At 39.4% G+C, this 17897-nt stretch overlaps 1 protein-coding gene across 3 annotated transcripts in view; it reads right to left on the bottom strand.

Annotated features, from left to right (window-relative positions):
* Positions 1 to 17897, bottom strand: part of LOC108048571 (DNA-binding protein D-ETS-3) — a 30511-nt gene that overhangs the window by 6770 nt on the left and 5844 nt on the right. For 2 of the 3 annotated variants that reach the window (XM_044458045.1, XM_044458044.1), the window contains exons 4-7: positions 15827 to 15991; positions 5051 to 5101; positions 2615 to 2674; positions 433 to 480 (exon numbers count right to left, since the gene is read on the bottom strand). In XM_044458045.1, coding sequence (XP_044313980.1) covers positions 433 to 480; positions 2615 to 2674; positions 5051 to 5101; positions 15827 to 15991 — 324 coding nt within the window. Of the gene's footprint in view, positions 1 to 432; positions 481 to 2614; positions 2675 to 5050; positions 5102 to 5294; positions 6148 to 15826; positions 15992 to 17897 lie in introns of those variants that run through there. The other variant, XM_044458046.1, reaches the window with a different exon arrangement.

Here is a 17897-nt window from a genome sequence, read left to right on the forward strand (position 1 = left end):
TCTTTTTTAATGGATTTTCGCCGGATTGCAGGAGGGCGCGTGCCCAGAAAAACAGACAATTCCCAAGCAATGAATGAAACGAAAAGTCAGAGCTGCAAAAACAATTGCCAGGACACGCCTCACGATGCAATAAATTTAGGAAAACACCTTTCGCATAAATTAGAAAACTGCACCCCGAAAAGGCGGAGGGAGGCCGCCAAAAAGGGTTAAACTCGCATGCAATGGGTTAATTTGTTAGGGTCGCTCGTCTGGGCAATGACTAAGTCGAATCTCGGCCAGAAATTGATATGATAATGAACTGCGGTCGGCGGAGGCCCAAGTGTTTTCGGGGTTGGAGCTTAGTCACGTGGCTATCGGGAAATCGGGGAGTCGGGCAATCGGGGTAACTAATCGCGGCACCTGCATCTTTATGCTTTTGTGATTTCCACTCACCTGAACTGGCCAGTCTGCTGCTGGTGGGTCCGAACATTTGATATGGATCTGTGGAGGGGGTGGAAAGAGAATGGAAATGGAAAGCGTGGCATTAGTACCGGTTCTTTATGCAAATATCTTAATGAAGGGTGCCGGCCATTCTTATGCGAGTAGCAAATACAAAGGCAAGTTTTAGTTTCCGTTGACGAAATGAAATGCATTACCAGAAAACTGTGAAAAGTCTATAGTATATATATATATATATAAGTATATTGTTTATGTGCGCCTGCAGATGCTTCATTTGCGCGCATTTGTCGAGTGCACTTGCACACACACTCACACTCGAAATATCCATTTCACTTATTATCCGGCGCGAGTTTCCTGCTCGCTGGAAAAGCCTAGCTGTGTGAGTGTGTGTTTGTGTGTATGAGTGGCTACACTGAGAATTCGAAACTCTATACCATCTCAAAGCCAAAGTTTTATAAAAAATTATTTTGAAACATGTAATTAAGAACCATTATTTTATAATTTACGGTTAACATAACCTTCAGTTTGTATTTATCACCATTATAAATGGCTTTTATTCACTTTTAGTTTTTTTTGAGGTCTTTTATATTGCAAAAATATATATTAAAATGTATACAAAATAGTAAGTAATTTTCTTAAAAAAAAACTATTCCGAAATAAATGCAGTAATACCTACCTAATATTATCTTTTTTTTTAAGACAAAAGTTTTGCACTACAATAAAATAGGAATCCTTAGCTTACAAATTGAGTACTGCAATAACGAGATGTAAATGGACTAAAACCTTACGACCTAAAAAATGTTCAACATTTTGAAATTTCTTTTTGTGTATTGCAGTCGGGGAAAGAAAGAAAGGTTACTCTGATTGCAGCGAGACCGACACCAGACACATATAGCACAATTGTCCTTAATTCGCATCATCTAGCCAGAGTCCTCCGCCGCTCCTTGGCTCTTTTTATATGCGTATTTAATTTTTTGAGTCCTGTGTCCTGGCCATTGTTTTGCCAACAGTTTCTTCGGTTCCCGCTTTGTTCTCTCAACAGCTTTAATGCCCCGAAAAAATGAAAAAGCGAAAAAACTGCCCCCGACTGGCACGCGTCTTATTCCACCACGGCCGTCAAATTTGACAGCAACAAAAGCCAAGCCAAGTGCGTCTGGGTCTGGAGCCCCCTCCCCCTGGTCCTGCGGCCCCCCTACCCCTCATCACCCTCTAATTGAGAATCCTTTATGGCAGTTTCAATTGTTTCCATTACGCTTCAATTCCAACGCTCGGCACTTTTGTTTCCATTACCATTTCCATTGCTCAAGTGGCGTATTTAAGGTTTTGATTCTGCGACAGTATTTGCTCGATTTCTGTTTCTGTTTCGGTTTCGGTTTCGCTCTCGAAGCATTCGAAATGAATTTTAAAGCTGGAGGGTAGCAGAAAAAAGGACTCACAGCCAGGACTCGAGTGGCACTTGCAGCGTGCGTTTGATACACAATGCCCAAACTTTATTAGTGTTGGCCAACAGTATTCGTTTCGTATTTAGAGCTACACACTCTGTTTTTGAGATCTGTCCTGCTGGCTGTTTTTGTTGTTTTTTATGCTGAACAAAGCGGCACGTGGGCTAAAGCATCTGCACTTCAAAACCTTAAGTTTGATTTAGATTCAACAGGAAAGCAACATATACTTGACAATAACCGATCAAAGTTTTCTACTTCGTTTTAAAATTTATATATTAACATGTTCAATCTTATAACCAAATTTAAGTGATCTTATATTCGGGTTGTTTATTATTCTTGCATATGTGATTTATACAAATCTTTTCTTCTTTTTACTCATTGATCAAATGTGTTAGTACAATGTACTTGTGGTGTTGGTCCTAACTAAATTTTATTTATATTTTATTTTATTTTACTTGAATCATTATTTTCATAATTCTATAGCAACATTCCTCTTTGCAAAAACAGATTTTAATCTGCTTAATTAAACTTTGCTGCTTATCGGATATTCTAAATTACAATTTGTGACTGATTGATTTTAAGGGACGACTTCTAGTTTATCCCCTTCAAATTATCAAAATGACGAAAGATATAAAATATGGTATAGAATGAAAGCCTTTCAATATTAGGTTAAAACTTGCCTATTGTATTTATATGCACTTCATTAGCGATCAGGAGATTTACACAGTACTCACCAGGTTGCCGTAGTTGTGAGTGCGGATCATGTTTGATGCCCAAGGCGTTCGAGCTGTAACCTGCAAGGGAAAGAAATCATTGGAGAACGCGTTTGAGTATATTCAAATTGTTAAATTAAAAACCTGTCCGCCCTGTCAGTTAACACTCTCAGTCGAACAATCAAAGGCAATCGTCAACTCAACCGCAACACAAACATTATCTCTACGCCGGCATCAAAGAACCCGACAGAATGGTGAGGTTGAGGTGCCCGAAGGCAGGACAACTGTGACATGAGCATCGGTGGATACCTCGGCTTGGTCGTAATGGAATATGATTGCAAAGAGCGAAAACAATGCCGCTGGCAATTCAATTTACAATCTCGGCGCGTTCAAGTTGTGTGGCAAACTTCACGCTTCATACTCGAATAAAATTAAAGCCGCAGGCGCAGTAAAATACCCAGGACACTGGGAAGTACACTAGTAAAAAAAGTGGATCTGGGGTACGACTCAATGGAAAACCCTAATAGAAATTTAAAAATTAAATAGAACCGAAATTGACATAGGAACTTTATCTCTGGAATATTTTTGAAAACCTTAAGGCTGTCTCGAAGGTCTACACATATGTAGATAAAAAGTACAAAGTCGATAAAGGTTATACTTGAATGATTTTTAATCTTTCACCTATATTTGTTTCTTGTTTTTTTTATATTTATAAAAGCATATATTTAGCTTACAAAGGTCTAAAGATATCAAAAAAATCCTAATTATTTATAAATGTTGAAATTTTCAGGGAACTACAAATTTATGAGAAAATTTTATATTAAAAAGTGTGTGTAAACTTGGTGTTCATTAAGCTCTTTTAACTCAAAGGTTCCCAATTTATGAAATTTTAGTATTTAATTTATATAGATCTAAAATCCAAATGCTAAACGGTAGGTCCTAATTATTTAGTTTTTCGCTCTGTAGAAGGCAGGACATCTGCTGGGTGGTTTATGCACCGCCCGCTGTTGTTTTCGTTGTCACTTATTGTGCTAAAAAAGCAGCAACAACGGCAACTTTTCATATGACATTTTTGGTTTTGCGCTTTACGTGGCCACTCAACTGCGAAGAGCACAAAAGGCGGCCGATTGCAGCAGCAGCGGGAGGTGGTGGGCTTGTTGTGGTGCGGATGGGTGGTGCCATGGCTGGGTGGCTCGGTGGTGCAGGTCCCAGCATCAGCTTGAGTTGAACACTAACTCTAGTTGTGCACAATTTTGATGTCATCAATGGCCAGCAGCTAAATGCGCCCAGCCAAGCTGAAATTCTGTCTCTGTTCCTGTCGCCCTCGGAGTGTGAAAAATATTTGGGAATTTCTCAGATTTAAAACCGCTTGAGGCGATCCCTTTGGAGTGGGTGTCAAAGGACAAAGGACAATATAATTTCAATTAGTGTGAGCCATAACTAGCCTAATAGCGCTTAACCCCTCTGATCGCTCCAGTGCCCATTCAACGAGACACAACCCCGGGAACACGTGTAGTCCACACCTTTTTCAGTCCTTTATCTGTACAAAACCCCCAACCGAAATGTCTGTCAATATTCCATTGATTGCTTGTTGATTTGCTTCAATACATCTATCAGGCGCACATTTTGCATGCCTCACTGGCTTCGGTTCGTGTGAATTTCCATCACTTTTGGTTTCGTACTCGATGTCATGTGTGTGTTTTGCATATTTAATGTTTATTTTCGGGTTCCTTGAGTGCCTGCCTTGTGGGACATAATTTGCTGTAATTTCGGGCTTGTCTCCGAACTTTCTGAGTATATTTTATAGCAATTTGCGATCATTGAAACTTTGCAAATTAGTAATGTTTCTTTGAGGATTTATGGCCATTAACTTTCGTTAAGATGGAGTAAAGTTTGGGGGAAGGGAAAAAATAAATGCATATGTAGAGATACATATGCCGGATTATATACTAAAAGGTTAGAAATTTGTACAGAAATTTATTTTATTCCTCTATTAAATAAATATTATTTTTCGAAAACAATTTGGAAATTAGATTTAGAAATCATGTACGCCGCTTATAAATCTGATGAATCAATATTAATGCAAATATTTTCAATATAGTGAAAAGGAGTTTAATAAAAACTTGGCAACATTTGAAAAATGAATTTATTTTAAGCAATTCTTGTTAACAATCTTTAGTAACTCAAGTTTTTCGTTCATGATTGTTTTAAGTTATTGATTTTTATTGCTGGATTTTTTATTATTAAGAAATAAGGTAAAGGTTTCGGCAATGTTTTTATTAAAATTGTTTTAGAAATTCACAGTGAACTCTTTTAAAATCTAATTAAAATATTTTAAAAGAACTTATTAATTCCACTAAACACAAACTGAACTTTAACCTATATTTTTATAAACACTTTCATTTGCAGTCCAACCCAAATTGTAACTTTTCTAATATTCACTCAATTCAAACTCACCTTGCGATTGTGTCGAACTGTGGGAGCCCCACGATGATTTGTACGATGAATCTGCAATAAAGGAAGATCATTTGATTAATAGGCATTAAAAACGGATGCAAACGTTGAGAGTAGTGCGATCTAACAGCTAACCGACGGCAGAATCTTAGGGAGCTAGGCATGGTCTAATTACTTGGATTCCAGGTGGCACCTGTCAGGACCGCCGCGGCCGACGGTCGGGCTGGCTCACACACCGCCCACTCACCTGCGAAGAGCATTGAGAAGTTGCTGAAGCTGCCCGTGGAGCGTGACAAGTAATCGGCGGAGGACTTGATGTCCAGCATTGTGGCCGCCGTCGGTTGGGTGGTCTTTGGGTGCACTGGGCTTTCGGTTGGGTTCTTCCGTTCCACTCCTCGCCAAACAATTAGTCGGAATTTCCAATTCAAATTGCTATTGGTCTCTGTTTGTTTTTTTTTTTTTTTTGCTTTAATGTTTTTTGGCAAACGGTAAATTGGTCGCCGGAGGCCGGAAACTAATAACACGGAGACGGAGACGTCGCCAAGTGGTGTCCGCAATTGAATTTGCTTAAAAAAGGCAACGGGCTGCGGCGGGCAGCGACGCGCAGCGGAACAGGAAAAGGAACGGAACGGGAACGGGAAAAGTGACGATCGGAACCGGTTACCGTTTACCGGACACCTCGACTTCCGCCCGAACTTTCCAATGCACTTTTCGACCTGCCTGCCGTTCGCGTGTCCAACTGATTTATATGTGTCAATGTTCCCGCACGTATACGTGATATTTTTTTCACCGCTTCTCGTTTGTGTTTGTATATGTGTGTGTTTGCTTTTGCGTTTGCGTTCGTGGGTAGGCCCAGCGTAAATCGCGTAAATCACTAAGGACTAAGAAAGGATGCTCCTGGCTAGGACTATCGGGCTTGAGCACTGACACCGGATTGCGTCCGATCTGTGGCACGGCAGCGTAACAATTGATTTCATTCCGTCGTCAAATCGCGCATATCCTGCCTTCGTCCTGCCTCCAACCCTTAGCACGAATTGTGGCCGTGGGGGTGGCTGGTGGTTGGTCGTTGGTCGTTCGTCGTTCGGTGGGTGTTGGATATTGGATGTTGGGTGGTGGGTGGTCCGCTGCCCGCTGCCTGCTGCCCGGGTGTGTATCTATCTGTCTGGGTTGGTCTGGTCTGGTTGGGCTCTGGCCACTGCGATATGTAGCTGCCTCTGTCGCTGCCGCTGCTGCTGCTGCTGCCGCCTGTATTTCAGGACATACTTAGGGTTTTAATCCGCAGCCACCCCCTCGACTGGCTTCCACATCCACCAATCAGCAGTGAGTTGGGGTGTGGCCTAGCGAAAGCTTGGCTGCAAAAAGCTTTTTGCAAATGGCTGTGGGGCCAAGAGAATCCTTGGAGTTTCATATTTCGAACCCAAATTTCAAATGATCTCTATGGTTTTGAGTTTAAAATATAAAGTGCCCAAACCTTGGAGCTTTTCAAGCTCGCTCTCCGCTTTGGTAGGAGGTTACCATTTCCACTTGACTGGGGACACGCCGCAGGAACCCCTGACTCCGTCTCTTTCGGGCGCACACTAGTGCTGTCTCTTTTGCGGGCCACTCAATGCAGCCGCTGCCGCTGCTGCTGCCGCCCGTGCTGCTCCTGCGGCAGAGCTTCCAGAAGTGGCATCGCCTTTTTAGTGGGTGACACGAAGCAACAAGGACGGATGTATTATCCACTTCCTTTTTCCTTCCACCAAACACAAGGATATTACCGTTTCGTCGTTCGCCTACAACACCACCCCCTCAGCACAGCACCGCCGAAAAAGGGGAGGTGGCATTGGGTGGTTTGGGTGGTTCGGGTGGCTTAGGGTGGCGGGCAAAAACAATGCACGAGAAGTTGGAGCTGCCTGGCTTTCGTAGGAGAAATCAACAATAGTTGATTGTGAAAGGCTTTGACTGCTCGGCGGTGGGGGGTCAGGTGGGTTAAGGGGCCGTGGTGGGGTGGCTGGGTGCTCTATGGGTGGTTCACATGCGTTGGCGTCGACGTCAACTTTGCTGCAGCTGCTCAAGTGCAATTGTGGCGCAGCCACCCCCCTCGCAAAACTTCTTCGCATTCTACTTGCCCCCTGAAGCAGGCAACAGAAAATGACAGAACCACACCGAAACACATACTAACACACTCACACCCAATACAAACACACACACACACCAAATGACGAACTCATCTACACCGATGCCTTTTGGGCTGGCTTAATTAATTTTTGAATACCCATTGAAATTGTTTTTGCTCAGTCTTTGCCGCTGGCCATGCGAACCCCGTCCTCTCCAATCCTTGTGTATCCTGGTGGGTGGTCGGGCTAATTCATAGGCGTCAACGAACAAATTGTAGTTCCTCACTAACACAAACAGGAGAAAGCTTAGCTTGATTCTTTTTTTATTGTTTCCTATGTTTTAGCCCATTATATTCTTTCAATACCCTACAGCAGTGTTTAGGCTTAGGAAAAAATATATTTTATAACAGTCATGAGTCAAAATAAAAATAAAATATTTGTAGTTGTATTTTCTGTTCTCCGAAATTATCTATAAAAGCTTAGCTTGATTCATTTTTACCCCATTACGTTCTTTCAATACCCTACAGAAATGTTCGAGTTCACAAAAAATACATTGTACCATAGACATGAGTCATGAAATTAGCAACCAAATAAAATATTTCCAATAAATTCGATTATCTAAAAAAGTGTATGGTATTAAGCATTTGAAACATAGTTTAGTTTGACTCTTGTTTGTATTCTTTTTCAAATATAATATATATAATTTGAATCCTAGTAAAAACAAAGTATAAAGGTAAGTTAAAAGTTAGCTAATTTATTTGTAAATTCTATTTGACTCTTTTTTATAAAAATTCAAATTGCCTAAGTTAAATTAAGGTAATTTTAAACATGGTTTTTAAAATGCAATTCAAATAAAGCATCCTTGTCTTTCTTTTTCCACATAGTTTTAATTTTAAAAACAAATTTGAATGTGTAAAACTTACTTTCCCAAAATTCATTGGTATTGATCTAAGTTTATTTAAAAGACAACGAAGTAGCTGTTATTCAACCAAATAGGTTTTCCCTTCACTTATTTATTTAATTTTAATTGTAAAGACAAAATAATGTATATTTTGTTTGTTTCATTTTTTTATTCAATATTTTTTCTGTTTGCAAAATGAGTAGAAAATATTCGATTGTTTGGAGTTTACTTCTGCCCTTCTATTTTATTTAAGTTAAAAACAAATTTCGCTTTTCACCCATGAAGCAAACACTCACACATATGCACAGTCAAAGGGAAAAGTTTAGCAAGTCAAGGCAACTACTGATGTGTGGGTGTGCTAGTTTGTGACTCTGCATGGGTGTTGGTTTGTATGCGTTGCTTTGACACGCAGTTATTTAATAAACGTGGATGGAGGGGAAGCCCCCTATTCACCCCCTCACCGTCCCCACCCCTTTCTACCCAGCACTAGCTCTCAAGATGTGTGTGTGTGTGTTTGTGTGCTAATGGCATCTAAAACGGCTAAATAGCAATTTGCTGTTCTCTGCCAGAGGAAAACCAAGTTTCACTTGGCTCAAAATGTTTGCTCTGCCAAAGCGGGGGAAAAGGAAAAGCTGTTTTTGTATACCGGTCCCTTCTATGTGTGTGTGTGTGTGTCTTAGCTTGGCTTAACATTTTAATTGCATTCATTATGTAATTTCATTTTCACGCTTTTGGGCGAAAAACTTTAAATTAATTTCTTTTGTTGTGCGATTTCCGCCATTTTGCGCCGCCGTAACATTTCCGCCCCCCAAGTTGCGGTTCCTTTAGTCCGCCCACCAGTCCCGCCCACAAGTCAAGTGTTTTAAGTTAGCTTAAAGCCACTACATATTGACCTGAACCATCTGTGTGTCTTTTGCCAGCAGCCACCCACAAAATCCCACTGCCCCATCGGAAGAATCAATGCATCAGGCGCCTGTCCATTTGTTCTGTGTGTGCAGCCAAAATATTCAACGGAGCGTCAAGACAAACATGACGACACCACCTACACTTCGAGCAAAATATGTACCTCAAATAATGAATTTGCAAATGAATAAACTACCATTTTCGTTAATATGGACAAACAAAATAAATAAAAACTCTCTTCTATTTTAAGAAAAACTTTAAATTTAAAACTCCATTTTAATTAATTTAATTTATACAAATAACAAATTACAATTTTTAAAAGAGGATAAATCTGATTTTAATATTCTTAAAAGCAACTGATCTGAAGCTATTCCAATGGATACAAATTCGTATATAATTAAAATATTAATAAAAACAAACGATAATTTAAAAATTAGTTATGGTTTCACTGTCAACTTGTTTGACTTTCAAATAAAACTTTTCTTGTGAAAATAATATATTATTAGCCATAAGAACGAATATAATAGTCTCCAAAATCTATTATATTGTATTAAATAGATTTCTTATATTTAAATTCCATTCATATACTGGAGCTATGACTTTAAATTAACTAATTCTCCAAGCTCCACTTATTATATAATATATTATTATTTTCACATATTTAAACTTCAAATTTACGATTTGTTTTCAAAGTGTAATGCGGACAGGGAGCATATTGTCCCGGCCAACCACCCACAGTAGTTAATAAGAAACGCAATCAGCGCCGCGATTTGTTTTCTCAAGCCTGAAGAAACAGAAGGAGACGGGGACACAGACAGGGATAGAGATAGAAATAGAGTCCTGGAGAGACAGAGAGCTGCTAATATTTATGCGCCTTGTGCAAGGCTGAAAACACTGAAATGGCCCTGCCTACAATAACAACTGGAAGTCAGACACGTGGCCATTAATGACGTATGAATGATGTAACACGCGATGGAGACTTTGACGCGGCACGTGGCCAGCGGCCTGCGAGGCATGACAGGCCAAAAGATGCCCCTGCTCCTGGTTCCCCATTGACTCCTTGCGGGTCTTTAATGTCCTAGTCCAGCCCGCCTCCTTCGCCACGGATTGCTCATTTGGCCCGCGGCGAATTTCGCATGGCGCTGTGCATTTTGTTATTGGCAAAATGCGTATTGTTATAATCGCCATAAAAATAATAAAAATACAATACACCCATTTTTGTATTGCCTTGGCTGGGCTGGTTCAATATTTGTTAATCAAATGGGCGGCGACTGCGGCGCATAAATCAGTTTCGAATTGGCAGCTCTAAAAGTTTTTATTGAGAAAACGTAAGAGGGTTAAGTGCGAATACGAAGAGAAATGTCTATCGTTTCGGTGTGTACTTATATGGAAATATTACTCAAAGAGTAAAGACATATTTTCCTTTTTTAAAATTGGAAGTTCCCAGCTTTTTAAACTTTATTGTATATTTCCAACAGATAACCATAAAGAAGAAAATTCTCTGTTCAACTGCACAAAAACATTTAAATTACTTGACAAAAATCAAAGTCATTACATTTTTAAAACTGCATAAATTTGTAATTGTCAGCATTTTACTATTTTCAACATTGTGTTCGTCTTTGTTTTCCAAAACACTATTGATATGTCATGGCAATTATTCTATACATGTTTGAATAATTCCATTCTTTAACCTTTATTGCAATGACTTATCTCTAAAAAGAAAGTGCTTTTGTTTGTTGAACTGACCGCTCTACCTTTCCTCTGTTTTACACCTATTACACCTCGCTTATCAAGTGCACCAGATCTTAATGACTCTCCAAAAGTTGTTCCCACAAAATAAAAACAATGTCGCCTAGGAATTCACACAAACATAGCGAACACGACAAATCAAACAAACCCTAACCACAAAAATGAATACCAGACCCACAAATAAAAGTGAAAATTGTAATAAAAACAAATTACGAACACGAACAACAAACGGGAGGGCGAAGGAAGTTCTCACAGCGACATATTGAAGGTGTCCTCGTGGCTGTCTATCTAAACAATGCCGGCAATAATTGCGCGATTGATAAGGTGGGAGGGGGTGTTGCGCGGTGGAAAAAAGGGGAAGGTGGAAGGGTGACACGGTTGGAGGGTGCAGGGTGCGACTCCGATTACCACCGTTTGACTTTCTCAGATAATTGCAATAGAGTGACACGAGCTCTCCTTTTTATGCTGAATATTGCGTTGTGTCGAAAGGGTATATTGTTTTCGGGAATAATATCGTTCGAATCCAATATAATAACAACATATGTATATACCTTATAGACAACATCTCTGAATTTCGAAAATTAATTGAAGAAACTTTTTTTGAAATGCCTAGTTTTTATATCTTCTAAGAAAAACTTTTATCGAATTTTAAGACAAACATTAGATCTGAAAAAACTAGAATAGTTCGGAATACAAAATTTGGTATGTGGGCTTGTAATGGCTTTGCAAATCAATAGAATTACAAATTTTGGTCAATCTCAAACCCTTTGTGGTAATGATAATAGATTTATATTTAGTTATAATAAGGAAAGCACCGGGTATCTGTTGGTCGTGACTTCAAAACAAAGACTTCCAGTTTTTATTTGAAATCTTTTTTTGATTTCTTCTAAACTGAAAGCTAGCATATTCACACGGCACACCCCGTGGCGTGCACCCCTAACCATAACCCCGAGAACCCCGCACCCCGCACCCCTCACCCCGCGCCACTTAAGAGCCAATGACAACAAACAGCAAACAAACAATTAACATTGGAAAAGGGGTTGGAGGCACGGTTCACGTGCCCGACCAGCTATAAATTACCGCGGTTTGACTCCCAGCGACCCTCGCTGTCAATTGATAACGCGGATTGACTTTTTGGCGGGTCAAGGGTTTCCACTCTCAGGTTCTCCGGTTCTCCGGGTCTCACGGTCTCACGTGAGTTGTGTCACTTGAGATAAAAGCACGGCCAGTGTCGAGGTGGCGGCCATAAATTCAGCGAGCTCATAAATTCAATTGACAACTAAATTGCGGAGCGCTGGCTGCCGAGACCGGAGACGCTTCGACACAGCCACCTCCGGCTCCGGGTGCACTGCGTTTCCGCCGTGCTGTTGGGCGGCTGCTCCTGCTGGCCTGGAGGTGCCCGCTTCTAAAACTTTCAAGTGCGCCCCGATTTTCCATTTTCCTTCTACCATTTTCTATATATTTTCCTTTTCTGATATACCATGTCGGAAGCGGGTCATTTCCAGCGGCATAAATCACAAAGAGCGGCGGACTTCGAAGGCGGAAGCCGACCTGTTGCATTCGCTGACAGTTTTCTATTTCAACTGGGCCGTACATTTTTTAATTATTTTTGTAAAGTTTTTCGGTACGCCTGGGCAAATTTGTTTGCCTATCTTTGGTCGATCAATACGAAAATACAAAAACTAAATTAGCCAAACATTTTCCAGCTTGTTGCCGTCATCTTTTTCTAGAGAGTGTGGGGGTGGTTGGGCCAACAATGACTTGATTTATGAACGACTCGTGCTGAAATCTCCCGGGGGAGGGTAATGACTTGAATCGGCAGTTAAGTGAACCGCGAAAAGGGCCATGAATAAAAATATTTGGACATCAATAGGCGCACACATGAGCGGACAATAGAGCATGGGAACCAAAAGTTTTTCCAGGCCAAGTTCGCCTTTTTCCTTCTCACCAAATATGCGCATTTTTTTCTGCCATTTTTTCGCAACAACATTCATAAATGCTAGTGAATAAATTTAAGCGCAAGCGTCAGCCCGCGAAGCTGTCAAAAAGGACTTCATCGTCCTTTGGCGCCAGTTGGCACAGCAGCGTTTTCAATTTATTTTCACAGCCTGAAACAATTACGGCCAAAAAAAATAAAGAATAAACTGTGCGCAAATGAAATCAGAAATTAAATTTCAAGTGAGCAAAACATACGGCGCAGGAGAACAGACACGGGGACAGAAACAGGACGAAAGGACGCAATGTGGCGCTCACTTGTGGGCGGTAAAGGCCGAGGGGGTGGCAACCACCCGCTGGGCGCGATGATGAGGGGCGTTGTGGGGTGGGGCCTGCCTGCTGACAGATTATGTGATTACGATTAGAGTTGAGCACTTCGGGTGAGCCACCAGCAAACAAACATCACAGCGACAGATGATGATAGACATCGCAAAATATGATTTTGTACGGCTCAAAATGTAATTAAAAGTACGAGATTGAGGCTGCCCAGGGTGTATAAATTGCATATTGTAAATATGTAAATAAATATAAGTAAACATTTTAAGTTTGTTAGAATACCTATTTACCCAATTCGGTTGTTCAATTAAATTAAATTCAAATGAATTAATAAAAACATTCTACATTTAACTTGACTATATAATAAGCTCATCATTTAATCATACACATTCATATGTATAAAATTGATCGAATATTTAAAAACTTAAAACAGCTAAAGCTTAAAACTAATTTTAGATATCATTTAAGTTTGATCTATCTTATTATTTGATGAAAAGTAATTTAAGTTATTGATACCCAAAAATTATTTCATTTTAGAGAAGTGATTTATTTTTCAGGTTTAAGCCTAAAGAATACCAAAACACCTTCGAAAAACTGAAGCCTCTTAATCACAATTTAGAAAAAATTAGTAACACAAAATTTTATCTAGACTGAGTCATCAGTTTATGTAGTTAATTAGTAAGTTAATTTAGTTATGTTATACAATACGATATTATTTAAGCATTTAATTTATGAAAGCCTGACACAATCCTTATCCAAATAAAAGCAACTAATTAGGTTAAACAACCATAAATTGATCAAACACGTACGTCCAATCCATTCTTAATAACAAACCATGCATAAACAAACATATCTCTTATCAGGCCAATAAAACAATAAATTCTATCAATTGCCACTCGATGAGTTTAACGATGTCGTGCTGCCGTTCTGCACCCTTTTCCCATTCTGCACACCTAACCGCTCAATTGTCTGTGCCGAAAGAATCCCACACATCGATCCCCTCCCAGGCAATCTATAGATACTCCATGGAGAACAGTATCTACCACGCTGTCAGCGGAGTGTGCGCCCTAATGCGCTTCACATAACATTTTGATCATTTTATGATCCGACGATTAGCCTCATTGTCCTCGCCGGAGAGGCCATCCCTCGAGCTGGTCGTATGGACTGGTAGACGGGATGTCTGGATGCGCTCGGGGGTTGTCCTTCCGAGTGAAGTGTGCTCGAAGGAGCGTGTGACTAACACGCTTTAATAGGATTAGCGCTGAAGAGCACTTAAGAGTCAAATTATCAACGGGCAGTCACAGATTCACTGGCAAAGCGAGCGAATGTTGTGACTGTTGCGTTTTGTGTGTTTACCGTAGACAGGAACAATGAACATAAACATAAGGCCTTGACAATTGTGTGCCAACTTTCCCACTGCCAAATGAACTCAATTGCAGTTCCCAGAGGGACCTGGCACAAAAGGTTCGCAGCCCAGATTACGCGCATTAGTCAGGCTTAAGGCATTAAGTCAAGTGAGCAATTGAGTTGTCAAAATTGGGAGATTCTTCGGGAGGTATCTAAACACTCCGTGGGAAATAATAAAAATTTCATAATTATATTACAAGGATTTAAGTTAAATTTATACTGGCATTTAACAATTAGTTAAATATTTAATACTGTGATAAAAAAATAAAAAGCTTTATGGAATAAACTGTTACTACATTTCTCTTCATTATCATTAAAATCAATTAAACATTTTTAGTAATTATAGAAAACGAACTTCTTAATATTGAATCGATTTTCATATTAGAAATTGAAACATGATTAGTTTTAGAAAACTTACTAAGTTAAAGCAATTATACATTGAAATAAGATCACATGACTGTAATTACGTTATCCAAAAATGACATATCTTATTACCAGTTCTATTCGTCATTCAATTTTTTAAAATAAAATTGCCAGTTCTTTGTTTTCTCAATATATCTATAAGTTCAATTCAAAATATATTATGATATATAAAAAATAAATAATTCGAATACTCAATGAAAGTTCAAATTTAGTTCGACAGCATAATAATTCATTTTATAGGACGAAACACCATTTTTTTAAAAACGCTTTTAGTTTCATTACATTTAATGCTGCGTTCAATAATAACGAGGACGGAAGCTAACTTCGGCAAGCCGAAGTTTTAATACCCTTGCAGACTTTGCCGAAATTGCTAAAAGTGAAAAAGTAGCGAAAGGAATAAGGTATACATAAGTAAACTAGATTTGCATCGTTTCAAGTCAATTGCTTTTATACTGCAAAAATGTCATATACAAATAGAAAAAAAGGGATGCTTTCGCAGCCTTTAACAATTTTTCTTATCTCCTTTAAGATATAGACTTCCGAGCGGCAAGCGCTTCACCCTAATCAAGATATGCGTAAATAAATAAGAATTGGAAAAATTTATGTTAGTAGCTTACACACTGCGCGAAATATTCTGATAATCATCAAATTTGGACCGATTTCACCCTATTGTTCCTATGGGAGCTATAGGATATAGACGTCCGATCGTCACTTCTGACCAAAATTATAATACCCTCTGCAAGGGTATAAAAATGAAACAATTCCAATAAAAATTGGTGATTTAAAAATTTAATAATTAAGCAATTTGCTATTACTTCTTATGAATAAAAAAACCTATTCATGTTATTACCCGAACCACCACAAGAGCAAGGGAAATCCTTGGCAAGGACTTTCCACACCCATTGCACACAAGCGCCACCTTTTATGTGAGAGAAAACATTTTGCTCGACACCTTTAGGTTGATGTCCTGAATGAAAGCTGTCAAAAGCTCAAAGGACATTTCTGACATAATCACAGATTTGAACTTACACAGTGCAGAGCCGCCTCCCGATGCCGCTCCCCCTCCTCCTGCTCCGCTGCTGCTGCTGCTCTTGCTGCCGCTGATCCTGCCCTGCTGATGGTCGCTGGTCGAGGACGAGGACGAGGGCACCGCCGCATGCGAGGATGTGGTGGCGCAGTCCAGCGAGGATTTATCTGCAAGACAAAGGACCAAACAAAAAGATATTTTAATTGCCAGACAGGGAAAATTTGCACACTCAGCACGGCACGCTTCGCCTTTTGCCACGGAAAGGAGCCGAAAAAAAAGTGAAAATAAACGGAGAGCCGGGACTCATAAATCTCAGCATAGATAATTGTCATCACAACTAGCGACTGGTTTATTTATGGCTCGAATTATGGTTTCTATTTCTCTGCCCCACCCTTCGAAAGCGTCACGCACCGCCGCTCGACCCTCACCCTCTCACCCCCCTCCACAGCATGGAATGGCTGACAGATCCTGTGAACCGCAAAGGACATAATCGCGAGGGTTGTCACTTCACAGACCAGCGATGGAGATGTTTAATTGCCGTAAATCTTTGTTTGATGTAAACAACAATAAGCCAGCCAGTAGGCAAAAAAAAATTGCAAGAGGAATTTGCTACGCTTTCAATTGAAATGTCAAGCCGGATATGATACGAGTCCATGATAATGATAACCATGAAGATGATGGGAATCGGTTCCCATCATGTGAGCTGTCTGAAAACGAACTGTGTTATAATTTGATTCTCTGACTTGGGTATTGGGTATGTATTCTGAGCAAAATATATTGTGTCAAGCGTTTATTATTAAAAAATGTATTAATTAGCACTATAAAAATATCAATAATTTAAATTAAATTTATCTTTAAATTTTAATTAACATTTTGAATAACGTTTTTCATTTAAATAGTATGGATTCGTTTTAAAGTATACTAACATTCTTATTTTCACTAAAAAAATTATATTTTAGCACCGTCTACAAAAACTGCCAACGATTTGTTTTCTTTTGAATTAGTAGCAGTTTTAAATTAAATTTTTCTAATATATTATTTAATTGAAATATATCTAGCAAATATCTGTCTTTTAAACTATTTGTATATGTATTAAAAATTTCAAAAGAAAATGTATATAACTTCTTATTGCAATATGAAAATGTATGTATCTTCGCATTGACTTGGCTAGAAAGTGTAATTATTTTTTATGCGCCTCTGTGAGCCAAACGTCTTTTGAGCAAAAAATAATGAGTTACGCATGAGAAAATCTTTTCATGGCAAAGCCAAGCGGCAAAAACTCAGCTACAACTTGACATCGACCACAGAAAGAGACAGCCAGAGAAAAGATGAAAGAGACGGGGGAGTAAAGGAGCGGGAGGCGGTCTAAAAAGGATTCATTTCATATTTGCTTGAGCGCGTCGAGATGAGATGGGAAAAGATGAGCTGGGCGGCCATTTTGTGTCTACCATTTGAGCAGGCAGACTTCAGAAGTTGTCTCTCGGGAAGGAAAATGTCCTTAAATTTGCGATTAGAGTAAAAGTAAGATAAGGACAATTTAAGAAAGGATTTTATTATTCAATTTTGAGCAAAGTTTTTCCATGAACTACTCGTCCTTCAGCCAAAGAACAGACAAGTAAGGCCTTGTCAGGCTTTTCTAATTGAAAAAGAAGCAGAAACAGGACATAAATTTGCCAAAAAAAGATATAAAGAAGGAAAGAAGTTTTCTTATAGAAATAAATGGACATGGACAACTTGACGGACGGAGGCGGCATAACAAACTCTTGCCAGGCACGCGATGAAATTGTTCGGTTTTTGATGTTTCTATCAAAACCTGGCAAGGACCGCAAACAGTCAACAGCAACCGGCTTCGGGCCGCATTATAAGCCACATCCGCTGGCCCGGCTTAAATTGATAAATATGTAACCAAACCAAAAAAAAAATAGCACTGGAAATATCAGAGGAATAGAAGCCGACCCCGGGAGACCTCAACGTTTATATGGATAATTCAATTTAAATTTTTTGCCCAATTTTTTCCCTTCTCATTGTTGTTGATACAACAAGCAGAATTATGTACATGGCTGGTCGCGGTTT

This window comes from Drosophila rhopaloa, unplaced genomic scaffold (assembly GCF_018152115.1).
Source record: "Drosophila rhopaloa isolate 14029-0021.01 unplaced genomic scaffold, ASM1815211v1 contig_163, whole genome shotgun sequence".
NCBI classification, from domain to species: domain Eukaryota; kingdom Metazoa; phylum Arthropoda; class Insecta; order Diptera; family Drosophilidae; genus Drosophila; species Drosophila rhopaloa.